Source organism: Atractosteus spatula, chromosome 4, assembly GCF_055471065.1.
Source record: "Atractosteus spatula isolate fAtrSpa1 chromosome 4, fAtrSpa1.hap1, whole genome shotgun sequence".
Taxonomy (NCBI): domain Eukaryota; kingdom Metazoa; phylum Chordata; class Actinopteri; order Semionotiformes; family Lepisosteidae; genus Atractosteus; species Atractosteus spatula.
The window spans coordinates 43,691,834-43,704,104 of record NC_142709.1 but is presented as its reverse complement, the minus strand read 5'-3'; the positions used below and the strand labels follow the sequence as shown (position 1 = coordinate 43,704,104).

At 34.2% G+C, this 12,271-nt stretch overlaps 1 protein-coding gene across 1 annotated transcript; it reads right to left on the bottom strand.

Moving 5' to 3' along the window:
• Positions 1 to 1,131: 1,131 nt before the first annotated feature.
• LOC148836348 (immunoglobulin kappa light chain-like) lies at positions 1,132 to 10,138 on the bottom strand. Its single transcript, XM_088914137.1, has 6 exons — positions 10,078 to 10,138; positions 9,417 to 9,785; positions 8,295 to 8,646; positions 6,786 to 6,898; positions 5,580 to 5,638; positions 1,132 to 1,466 (listed from the first exon to the last, which is right to left on the bottom strand). The coding sequence occupies exons 1-6, from the start codon at positions 10,124 to 10,126 to the stop codon at positions 1,341 to 1,343; spliced, it is 1,068 nt and encodes a 355-aa protein (XP_088770263.1). The 5' UTR covers positions 10,127 to 10,138; the 3' UTR covers positions 1,132 to 1,340.
• Positions 10,139 to 12,271: the final 2,133 nt, after the last annotated feature.

Genomic DNA, 12,271 nt, shown 5'->3' with positions numbered 1-12,271 from the left:
ATGCAAAAAATTGGAGCCTATCTCCCTATTCTAGAAATGCACCCACAAGCAGGAAAGATGTCTGTAATCATTGTATCTTTTACATAGGAAACCCAAGTTGAAACCTAGTACACAGTTCCCATTGTTGATATCTAACATCAACATAAACTACCTTAATGCCTATCTCTATTGTCTTCCTCCCAATCTTAGTTTTGCCAAAAGTGTCAAACACCAGAGGGCGGTGAAGACAGAAAGAGTCATAGGACACCTGTTGGCAGAGTTAATGGTAGGACACCAGACAGGATCATGACCAAGGGGCCAGTATCAGCAGCAATAGGAGATGAAAGAGAAATGTTTAACGCTTTTTTTCTATAGCTCCATTTTCTATTATTTTTCCTTGACTTTCCCTGACTGCCTGAAGGGAAGGAGGGTGAAGATTCAGGAATAGATAATCTTGGAGGCAACTGCAGGGCAGAGGTTTGAAGAATGAGACTGAGAAGACCAGATGTTGCAGGAGAGAGATATGATGCAAGCAAAAGCATTCTTAAAACCTTCTTTGTAGTTGTAGCTGCAGCAGAATTCTATGCAGTACGTAGTTACTAGAAATGGTATACTAAAGTATTTCAGGTGGGTAGCTGCGTCAGCATGCTAAAGTATTTTCCTAATATCTACAATAATTATAAGATATTACATTTTGATAAGATAGATAAGATAAGCAAATAAAGATGGTAAATGCAGATTAGCTTAGTTGAAAGAAAATAACTAGTAATTCAGCACCAAAATATTTTTTTCTTTTGCTCCTCAAGATACATTTTTATTAACATTGCATTGTAAAGAATATTACATATTTGTAAAACACAATTCACACATTATAAAATGTTGAAAAACAATATCAATGTAACTACATAATTATTCTATACATTATGCTTTTTAAGTCAAATTGTAACAGTACTGTTTTTAAGAGGCATAGTTTCAACTACAGTTCTATTTAAAGGATATTATTAATGTTCACAATATTTTCTTCTTTCACATTTTAACAATATTCACCAGTTAACAGCAGAAAACAAATCTATCAGAGACAATGCATTTAGAAAACCTGAGCGTTCCTATCATAGTACATCTCAAGTAGAGGTTATTTACTGGTAAAAAAAAACTAGAAAAAAGAGCATCACTGTCTTGAAATGTTCCATAACTGCCCATTACCTAACTCGACATCAGTTTTTGCTTCATTTACAGTAGCAAGCACAATGGCACTGGAAGTGTACTCACTTGTGAATCAGCTACTTCAGCTACATTCAGCCCAGTTCCATTTTACTATTATGATTATTAACTTTTGAATGAAAAAATAATAAAATTCAGTCTCACTGTTGATATCTGACTTCAGCATAAAATACGTTATTGCCTGTGTCTCTTGACTTCCTCCCCAACTTAGCTTTACCATCAGTGAATTTCAAGGCAGTATAATTCAACATGTCTGCAACTTCATCCTGAAAAAAAGCAATTTCATATTTCAAAATGTGACAGTCTTACAATGTTCTATGCAAATGATCTACATTATTTCGTTACCCACCTCTATAATTGCATTTTTAAGTATAATGTTTTTTTTTATTTCAAGACACAAGATATAAGGGGAGAATATGTGTATTAAAAAGATCAAAACACCTTTTTTATAAATCTTTCACTGTTTCTAAAACAAATCTTAAATATTACCATGTCATTTTATCACATTCAGATATGTTATAATTTCAAATGGATTACTAAATTCACAAATATTACTGGAAGTACTGGAAGATAATCCATTTAAACATACAGATGCAGCCATTCAAAATGCGCGGGCAATACCGTATTATTTTCCAGTGCGCTGTACGCAGTCTACCGCAAGTTACCGGTAAACACTGCAAGTTACCGGTAAATACCGCTAGCAAAATAATAGTATCCGGAATTTCCGCAAGGTGGAGCTAATGAAGCTCAACCTCTCATGTTTGAGCTGTCGCCATCAAAGTCTTTAACGAAGATATTACTAATAGTATTAATAATGAATGACCTTGGACAAGCTGTAAGTGTAAACTCAAAGTATTGCCCTGGTCCACATTATTTTTTTCATTGACCGTCTTTGTAAAAGTAACACCACAGCATTTCGCAATCACGCATTTGTTTCCAATCATGCAAAGTACAGTAATTTTTGAGAATCGATTCACCATGCCTTTCACATGCTCATAAAAGAGATTGATTTAGGAACATAAACATATTACCGTATGCAAACTGTACTGTATACAGTATGTATATGTATATTTAATGTCTTAACTGTGCCCATTTAAGTATTGAATATTTATATGGAATTTTACCACTGAAGGGAAATCTTAGTACCTGAGCATAAAAAGAATAGGAGCATTCTGTAACGCGTGTGAAGGCCATAAACGATATTAATTTTGGAACATATACATACAGTATATGGCTGGTCTTGGTACTTTAAAGATAAAATACACACCAGTATTCCATTTCTCCCTAAACATTTTAAGCATCGAAGTCTTTAACTAACGTGATACCGGAGTCAACAAGCATACTTTTAGAATTTGATTAAAAGGGAATATAATATGGAATTGCGTATCTAAAAAAATTAATAACGATATAATTATATTCATGTGCCGCAACACAAGAATAGTACACGCTGTACATTGTCTGTTGATAATGTTTCTGTACTGCTTTTTCAGCACTCAGCATGCGACCTTGCCAGTGGCGCTGTGGGTTAGGTTGCTGACTCTCACCTCACACGGTCTGTGATCGAATCCCACTGGAGCAATGAATTTTTTTTAACAAACATTTCTTAGAAAAAATGAAACGTTTCCTGAGTCAGAGATTAATTAAAACCTCACTCGCACCAAACAAATTTATATTTCTAAATATCACAACATGATCGAATTTAAGTCATTTTAATAACAATGAATAGTCACCTAGGCGTTACAATATAAACATTTATATTGATTTAAATCGCGTTTAAATCGCCTGTATTTAAAACCCATAAATAAAGCTGATACTGTTTAGACTTTTAATTATTTAAAACTGTATTACAGCAGCACAATGCACAATGCAACGTAAATCGCTATCTTTGTCTTCTGTGTAATAATGTTCACCTCTCTGTCCAGCAAATTAACAATAGTAATAATAATGAACTTTATTGTATATGGAGCCTTTAAAGGTGGCTCCTCAAAGCGCTTTACAGGTTAAAAACAATAACAACAATACTGTTAGGCTGGGCAAACGATTTTTTTTAAGAAATACAAAATGAGATATAATGATGTGTTCCGGCTTAGACATTAACAAAGAGCATAACACGTGGGCGGCGTAGAGGTCGGCTCTGGCTTTCCCATCTACTGTATACACTGCAAGTACAACCCCCCTCTCTGCGGGAGTGCTTGCTGTGACGAATTAAACCGGTTTCACAGGTATTTCCAAAGTAGGAAGTACAGTACTTACTAGTTAAGAAAGCTAGGCTCCTCAATGAAATCGCTTTAACATGCAAATGCGTTGGTGTAACAGTCCGGGCGTGGCAAGCTTCTAATTTCAACCCGACTACGGCGAAAGGAACCCTTCTTTCATTAGAAGACAATGAACATATTTTAGCCCTGAATGAATTAATAGCAAACATGGTTTACATAAAAGACATTTTTCCAAGAAAGTTTAGCCTTTGTCACTAATGAAACCACTAAATAAAGACATAAATATAGAAATCTTAAGATTTTTAAAATACATGACTTTGCTAAAATTTATTTGAAAATAAAAACGATTACAAATGCCAGGGGAGAGCGAGAACAGGGGAGGGATGTTGGTTTTGCATAAGGGGCGGGGCTATGGAAATGAGGTCTGTTTGGGAATGTGGAGTTACATGTTCTGGCTGTTTGTGAATTATCGTTGTCGAGTATGGAGTGTTGAGGTATTGATTTTGTGTAATGCTTTATGTTGAAAATTGAGGTGGATTTTGTTTATGATAAAGAGGATAAACTGGGATGGGAGGAGGGTTTGGTTTTGCATAAGGGGCGGGATTATGATAATTGCAGGAATTTGCAAGAGTATAATGGTTTGATATATTTGATTTTGTATTGTGGTTGTTATCTATGTTTTTGGTTGGTATTATGTTTACATGGTTGTTTTTGTTGGTTGGTTGTTATAATGGTTATTAATAATACGATCTATAGTTGAAATCTGAGCCTTAATAAAAAGAAAAAGCATTTTCAGAGAGCAATTATGCTGTGTTTATGTAGAATAAGTGACTAGGTTTATGAGCAATCTAATTACTTATTCGTTTAAAACGCTATATAAAATAAAGTTTATTATTAATTTGCTGGACAGAGCGGTGAACATTATTATGCATTAGACAAAGATAACGATCCTGATCAGTTTAGAAATCTGTGTACGCTGTAAGGTTTTTACTTCTTAAACTTTTAAAATACACGTTTCGAATAGAAAGAAATCCTCTTCCTGGTACAGTACTGTTTGTATAGCAAACCAGCACGTCTTTTTTCTCCAATCAGAGGGGTGTCAGATGGTGTCAGCCAATCACCATTCTGAAGCCCTACCATAATCTCTGGTATGGGGAGACCCCAGAATTCTGTCCCATAGTTTAGACAGATAATAGATACTTGTATTGATCCCATGAGGGAAATAAAGTCAATCATTTTCATTTTAGGAAATTATTAAACGCCCGGTTAAAAGCAAAGGAGATTGTCTGTTATAGTGGACATAAAAACAAGAGTTCGCTGGCATTATATCCTAGAAGACACAGACTGGCGCCAGACCGGGAGAATGCCTGCAGCGTAAAAGAAAATGCCTGATGAACTAGGGATTGGAGAGTTTCCAAGTGTTTGTACAATCGATGGAAATGTTCAAATAAATGTGCAAAAGAAATAAACAAAATAATCATTTATTTCTTTATCATATTGGCTAGCTAATGTCCTCTCTTTGCTAGTTAGTGGCTGTGTTTCTGGGTTGGGTAGCAACGGGTGACTGTTCTCAGGCGGAAGATGTAAACAGCTTAATGTTTAATCATTTTTTTAAATTAAAATTAATTCTATACAGCAATCGCATATTTGGGTACCGTTTCATAAAACTTTCATGCTTAAAATATTTAGGGAGAAATGGAAGACTGGTGTGTATTTTTTCTTTAAACTATCAAGACCAGCCATACACAGTACAGTTTATGTACATACAGTAATGTTTATGTTCCTAAATTAATATCGTTTATGACCTTCAGATGCTTTATGCTCCTCTTCTTTTTATGCTCAGCTACTAAAATTTCCCTTTAGTGGTAAAATTCCATATAAATATTCTATACTAAGCGGATTAAAATGTGCACAGTAAAGACATTAAATGATTAAATCTTTTCACTACCAACCAATGCACCACGAGTGCCCCTGTCGGTCATTTTGGCCAGCCAATCACTTTCCGCGGTGCCCTCCGGTGCCCTGCGGTGGCTTGTGGGTAGGTTACTCTACCGTGGGTTTTTACCGCGCATTTTGAATGGCTGCATCTGTAGTACTAATTATACTACTGTTAAACTTATTTCAATTTCATGTACTTAAAGTTGCTAATATTTAATATCATACCTGTTCACATGACACGTTTACTGTGGTGTCATTGTTGGGATTTGGCTGAGCAATGTTTCCTGAGAAGAAGATACTCTTGTTATAAAATAATTTATTATTTCCTCCCTCATCTAATCACATCACAAAATATGTTTAAATAGTGCTGTTCTTGCACAAATTAAAGAAGGATTAATCATTTAAAAAATAACACAACTGCTCTGTAAAGTATAATACAATTGCATTGTATTTTCTGTACAATGCAATAGTTTAAAATATTGTTTTGGTTTAAAATGGAAGTTCTTAAGTTCGAGAGGAATAATGACAGACAAAGACAATTTCACCCAGCTGTTCTAAATCACAGTCATTAACAACTTTCACTAGATATACATCTCTTGCATACACCTCTTCTCACATTTTTCTTGCACTCATCCCACCTCCACCCCATCTCCACCTTTGCAGCTGTCCATCCTACGGCCAGGAAGCTACCTTTTAACCAAGCAGGTTAAGCTAAAACATATTATACTTAAATACTCAAACATTCATAAAGGATCTGATTTTTTGTTGTTATTCCTTTTGAAATTTCAGTAACCTCACTAATGCTAAAATACAAAATGTTATGGCCCATTCTCTACTAATTGCATTTCTCACAGATGTTAGCGAGGAATGAGAACTATCAAATTCATAATTGAAAATGCAAATTCTAATCCTTCATTTTACTTTTTGAAATGCTATTAAATAATCACATTAAGCTCTCCTCTACCTCACATCTGCTTTTCTTTTGCATGCTTCTTCCAACACATCTCTACCTTAGCAGCAGGCACTTCATTAATATTACTCTACATTGGGCCCTAAATTTCTCATTCTATGGTGAGGTCTTCGGATCTCAGCCAAAACCCTTATGCCTAACTTTTTCAAAACATTTTCATCATATTTTCTGATTGTCTGTCATCATTCTTTCTGAATTGCATATTGTTATCATTTAAAACAAGTAGACAATTTTAAATATCAAGATGGTGATGATGTTGTTAGTAATCAAGGATTGTGAGTTTATTATTAGTGCTGATTGTGACGATCATCAGATTGTGTGATATTTACACACAATATTTATACAGGTACTGTATGAATATTGTATGTGAACATATTAGGAAACCTTTCTGTGGATATAACTAGCAACACAATTATTTTTATATGTTGTTGCAATGATGATTAGGCTGTAAAATCCCAGACCTGCACAGTGTTCACATTTCCTCTTCCATCTTCCACAGACAAGAACAATAATCACAATCACACACAGAGTAATAGACACCAGCATGCCAAGAACAAGGGGATCCAGAATACAGACAGAGGGAGAAGTAGTAGCGATAGTGGATTCTAAAAAAAAATAATTAATTTAATTTCATATATGTATTAATATAAAAATTTGAAATACTATTTTAAATGCAGATTTTACACATTACACACAGACATTGAGAATCTTCTAAAATACTACATGTTGATTTTTTCTTCAACCAAGTACACCAAGAGTTTAGACCTAAAGCCATCTTCATTCCATTTAGTAATATATTGTGTATAGTATTTTGTTTGCAGTTACACAACATTTTTTTAATGAAATACTGAAACGTCAGACAACAAAAACTTAAAGATGCTTTGTTAGTATTACATCCCTCTTAGAAAAAATAATAAATTTGATGTTAAGATGCAACTACAAAGGATAAAGAGTACTATATTATATCAGCTAACACATTCACACTCTTATTTCTGTATTAATATCCTGCTACTAACGAGCATAGAAAATTATATAGAAATAACTACATTAAAGTACTATAAAAGTAACACATTATGATCTTTTCTTTCACATTAAAGATAGTACCAAACATTCAAAATAAAGGGTTAAGATATTATTCATGTTCATTGCTCTTTAAAACATCCTTTTACATGAAGGAAAAGAGATACGTTTTGGATTTCCCTTATTGAAAACTCTTAATACAGCTTGTATTAATACTCAATTATCTTAATATATTAGTAAATAAATTCCCTTAATTTTATTGCTGACTGTATACTGTATATGATGGAGCAAGCTGAGGTTTAAAGCTTCTTCCTTCTCTGCAGTACATTGGACAAACCTGTCTTAATTGACTGATTGGAGTGAATGGAATTCCACAGGCAGACAAAGGTATAACTGATTGGCCCTGTGCTTAATTAGGACATTCCTTAGGAGTAGCAGCGATCACTGTATTAGTAAACAGGTGCAGAATGCAGGGATCTGTGTCTAAGCTCCTGCAGTTCAGGAAGGGAAAGTGTCAATGGTCTGATTTGTGGAAAGTTTTGATAACATAGTAGTGTTTAACTACTGTGCTTTAGCATCAACAGCCAGCCAGCTGTCCTATGTCCAGTTCAAGTTTGAGAAGTCGGAAGAGATAATGTGATATAATATAATATATAATATAATAATATGGAAATTATCTGTAGTCTTTACAGTGTAGTAAAGTAGTGTTTATAGCTGGAAATTGTGCACCATTAGATGAGGTGTGTCAATAGGTCTCAGAGGAGATGTGGAACATGTAATGTACCTCCTAGTGCATGTATCTCCCAGACCTGTACTACTGATACTTTATGGGCTAGGGTTAGAGATCATTTTACTCTATAAGCTGATACAAAGAAGGATACTAAGATTTGAGCTGAGAGTCAGCAACTTAAATGTCTTGAAAAATAGATGATGTTTTTCATCAAAACTTACCTGTAATTTCCAGCAGTGTCCCATTTCCAAACAATATTCCACCACATGTAGCCACAGCACAGTAATAAGTCCCAGAGTCAGAGTGGCTAAGGTTCTTCTTGGTGAGGTTATAGACACAGCTTTGTGTAGGAATCCCAGCCACAGAGCTCTTTTCACACTGATCACTCTTGCTTCCATTGGTGTTAATTATTTTTGGAAAGGATTTTCCTAAGACATTTCTGAACCAATGGATATCATACTGCGCTGGACAGATGTCAGTGTATATTGTACACTGAAGAGTCACATTATCTCTTGGCTGGACTGGGATGGACACAAACTGTTGTACAACACTCCAGCTTATAGACTCTATACCTGAAGTAATAATAAGAAAGTTAACAGTGCAATCCATCCAATGAAAGAACATCCATCAATTTTCAAACTGCTTCTTCCAATCCAGGTTTGTGGTGGTGTCGGAAATTATCCCAGCAAGCAACATATGCTAAGGAGGATACACCCCGGATATTATTATATATAATATAGCTTATTATTTTCATTGTATAAATGCACATAACTCAGACTATGAAAAATCTCTGTTAAATAACTGGGTACTATTGCAATATTAATTGTCAAAATTGAATAAATGATTGTTACACTCCCAACTGCTTTAATTTGTTCTAGTGATATTTTACTTGTTTTTTTTATATATATAAATCTCTCTTGCTTTTCAGCATTTGTTTTGTCTGTTTACCCCTGCATTTGTCAGTAGTTCATCTGCAGGAGGTATTTTTTCTTAATCCTTAAAAGTACAATTTAATCCTGATATTAAATATTAGATATCAAACTAATGATATTTAATAATATAAAGAAAATATTCATTTGGAAAATATAATTTGGTGAGTTATTTGGTGAAGAAAATAACTTGCTAAATTTTTTGGGGTTCTTGCTAAATTGTTTGCCTGGACCTAAATTTGCAGCACTAGTGTCATTACAAAATCCACTTTGGTTTAAAATCACTGTCCTCAACAGTGTACTAGCACCTACATCATCAAACTGCAATCATACTAGGTAGATAGTACCTGAACAGTTAGATTTTTTTTTTCATTTTTTTACAATTAGTAAATATTTGGCTCTTAAATACAAACCATTTTTAAATTGATCACGTATTTTCAAAAAGGTTCCATTTCCAAAATGTACAAGGCTGTTTTTTATTGCAGCACAGTAATACGTTGCTGTATCTGAGGGCTGTGTGCTTGATATAGTGAGATGGAATCGCCCTTTAGCCTTCTCTGCCCTGAAGCGTGGATTGTCTTTGAAGTCATCACAAAACTTGGTCAATTTTGATTGTGAAAGAGACATTGCTATGCATTGTGGCTTATGTCCAGTGCGCTGCTTAAACCAAAACACATTAACAGTTTTATCTTCTTGAAAGAAGCAACGCAGGGTCACATTGTTCCCAGATTCTTTTGGCAGTAAGCCATGGGTTTGAGAAACTTCCTCAGTCAGAGTTACATCTGAAATTAGAACATTAAATAGGGATATAAGGGATGCAAGTCCAAATATAAGGAATCAAAATTTATATAATGTAATATTCTGTATGCTACTTGTTAGAATTTAGTATCTTCTGTCTCTAAAATGAATATTGATGATGGAAAATATTTGTATACATGAAGAAAAAAAATGCATTTGATGCTTATTAATATACATTTCAATAAACAAAATAATTTCACATATTCAACAATACTTGACAATGTACTACATACGTAAAGCATGTGATCTATCTTAATAAAGCAGGTTTTTACTTACACATTACATTGAAGAGCGTGAGAGTCACACATAGTCCAATCATTTTCATAGTTGTTCTATGTTCACAACAGTTTGTCTTCTGAACAATGTAATGTTCAGTTCAATGTAATGAACTGGAATGAAGGATCTCACTGCAAAATCAGTGTCAAGTAAGATAGAATATAGGTGGGGAAAACTGACTGAGTGATGTGATTGGCTAAAAAAAAACACACTAGGCTGTTTAGTAAGTGAGAGAACAAGCAACCACTTTTGAACGCATTAATAGTTTATATTCAGTTTCAACCAAAAGTTGCAGAAGCAGATGTAATAACCACACACAGTACACATTAGGACTCCGCACACAATGACAAGATGATGTGTGCAAGTTTAGAATTGGGCTGAATGCAGCTGATATTGATGTATTGTGACATTGAAAATGTTTCTGGCTTGAATAAGGGTCTTTATATAATTGTTACTTACATTGCAGATGTACAGTGAAATTAGAAAGTGGATTCTTTTTGAAATCAGAATAAAAAATAAAAAAAATAACCAGTGCCAAATGCAACAAGTTAAAGTGTATGTATAAGAATGTTATTCAATGCCGTTAAGAACAATATATTGGAAAAAATACAGTGTTGCTCAAAACGCTCCAACTTCCAATGATATCCTGTTTGGTTTGATTAAATATGTAATCACATTTTTGAAAGGAATAGTTTAATCAAAACTTGAATGCTTTTCAATTTTGAAGTTGAAAGAAATGAAGTGTCAAGAACTGCAAAGAATGAATTCTTAAGAGGGGTGGTGGAAGCTGCAAGAGAAACGTGTTATTTAGATAAAGGGCTGAGTAGGAGGAAGCAACAGTTGGAAGAAAAAAATGCGAAGGCAGGTCACATTCAAATGAGACTACAAAAATAGATTTCTTGAAATTCATTACGGTGTTTCACAGTAAATAAATATAAGGATTAATAAGAAATAAAACTGGCAGAAATGTATACATATGGAGTGAATGAAAGTTTAATAAATTCTGTCAAACTCTCAACTCCATTAAAGGTAATTTCTGCCTGTAATGTATGTGCCCTTAACATCTTGAGTTATCTTGGAAAGTATAGACAGTAAAGGCCTGGTTGACTCCTGGAGCCAAAAAAGCTTGTGAAAAAGGATCTAAAAACTATAGTTAGTCTCTCTAGTTTTGTCTATAGCTTAATAATAAAATAAAATATTTGATGCATTTGCACAAGAGATGGGTTACCTTTTGAGAAGCCATGTACTGCTTGCAAAGTAGCAGATTGTGACAAACTAAAACAGCTTATTTTACTAAAAAAATTAAAATCTGCCTGCCTGACTGTATTGTAGCTAATTTAATCGAGCAGATACATTGCTCTTATAAACGTCTGTTTTAACAGATGAATTTGTGTTAACATATAGGAATTTATGACACTGCACCGTTTTGACTGGTAACACCTTTATCAGTGTGTCCAGGAGGTGGGGCTGAAGTTATTATCTCACTTCCTTAATTTAATATCGGATATGTCCTCTGTACCAATATGGGTTTAAGAGATTGTGAATGTAAAGTGAATATTTAACATAATGTGATACATAAATTAATAAAAATGTCACAGTGTATGTATTAATTTCATTTAATTATAAGAGAATGATTTTATTTATTTCAGATTTTAATTCCTGAAATATATTAGACATAGCGACTTTAAAATCATCGTATTTAAAACACAAGACTAAAACCAGGAATTACTTAGCTAAAGCTGCATCAGTGACTATTAAGAATGTATATTAGTGGAGAATGGAAATAAAAGCCTACACCCAGTTTCCATTCCCCCTACTGCAAGGATATAATGCACTGGCTGGCACAAAACAATTCCTCCAGTGCTACATTAGAAAAGAGAGGTTGAATCCAGTACTCAAAAAAGATGCATAATTGTAAAGGATTTTGAGTACAGATGCAGCCATTCCAAACGAACGAGGTACGCTGTGGTACAACGCGGTGGGCGTGTCGCATCATAACGCATCATACTGCTTAATACCTCAGCTATTATAATAGTATCCAGACTCACCACCAGGTGGAGCTAATAAAGCCTAACTTTTCTTGTAAAGCATTTGAGCTGTCCCCAGAAAACGCCCAGTTTCGAATCCCGATCACTGCTGAGGGACAATCTTTATCCAATTAAGAATTCAAGTTGTATACTCTTTAGACTTTTAA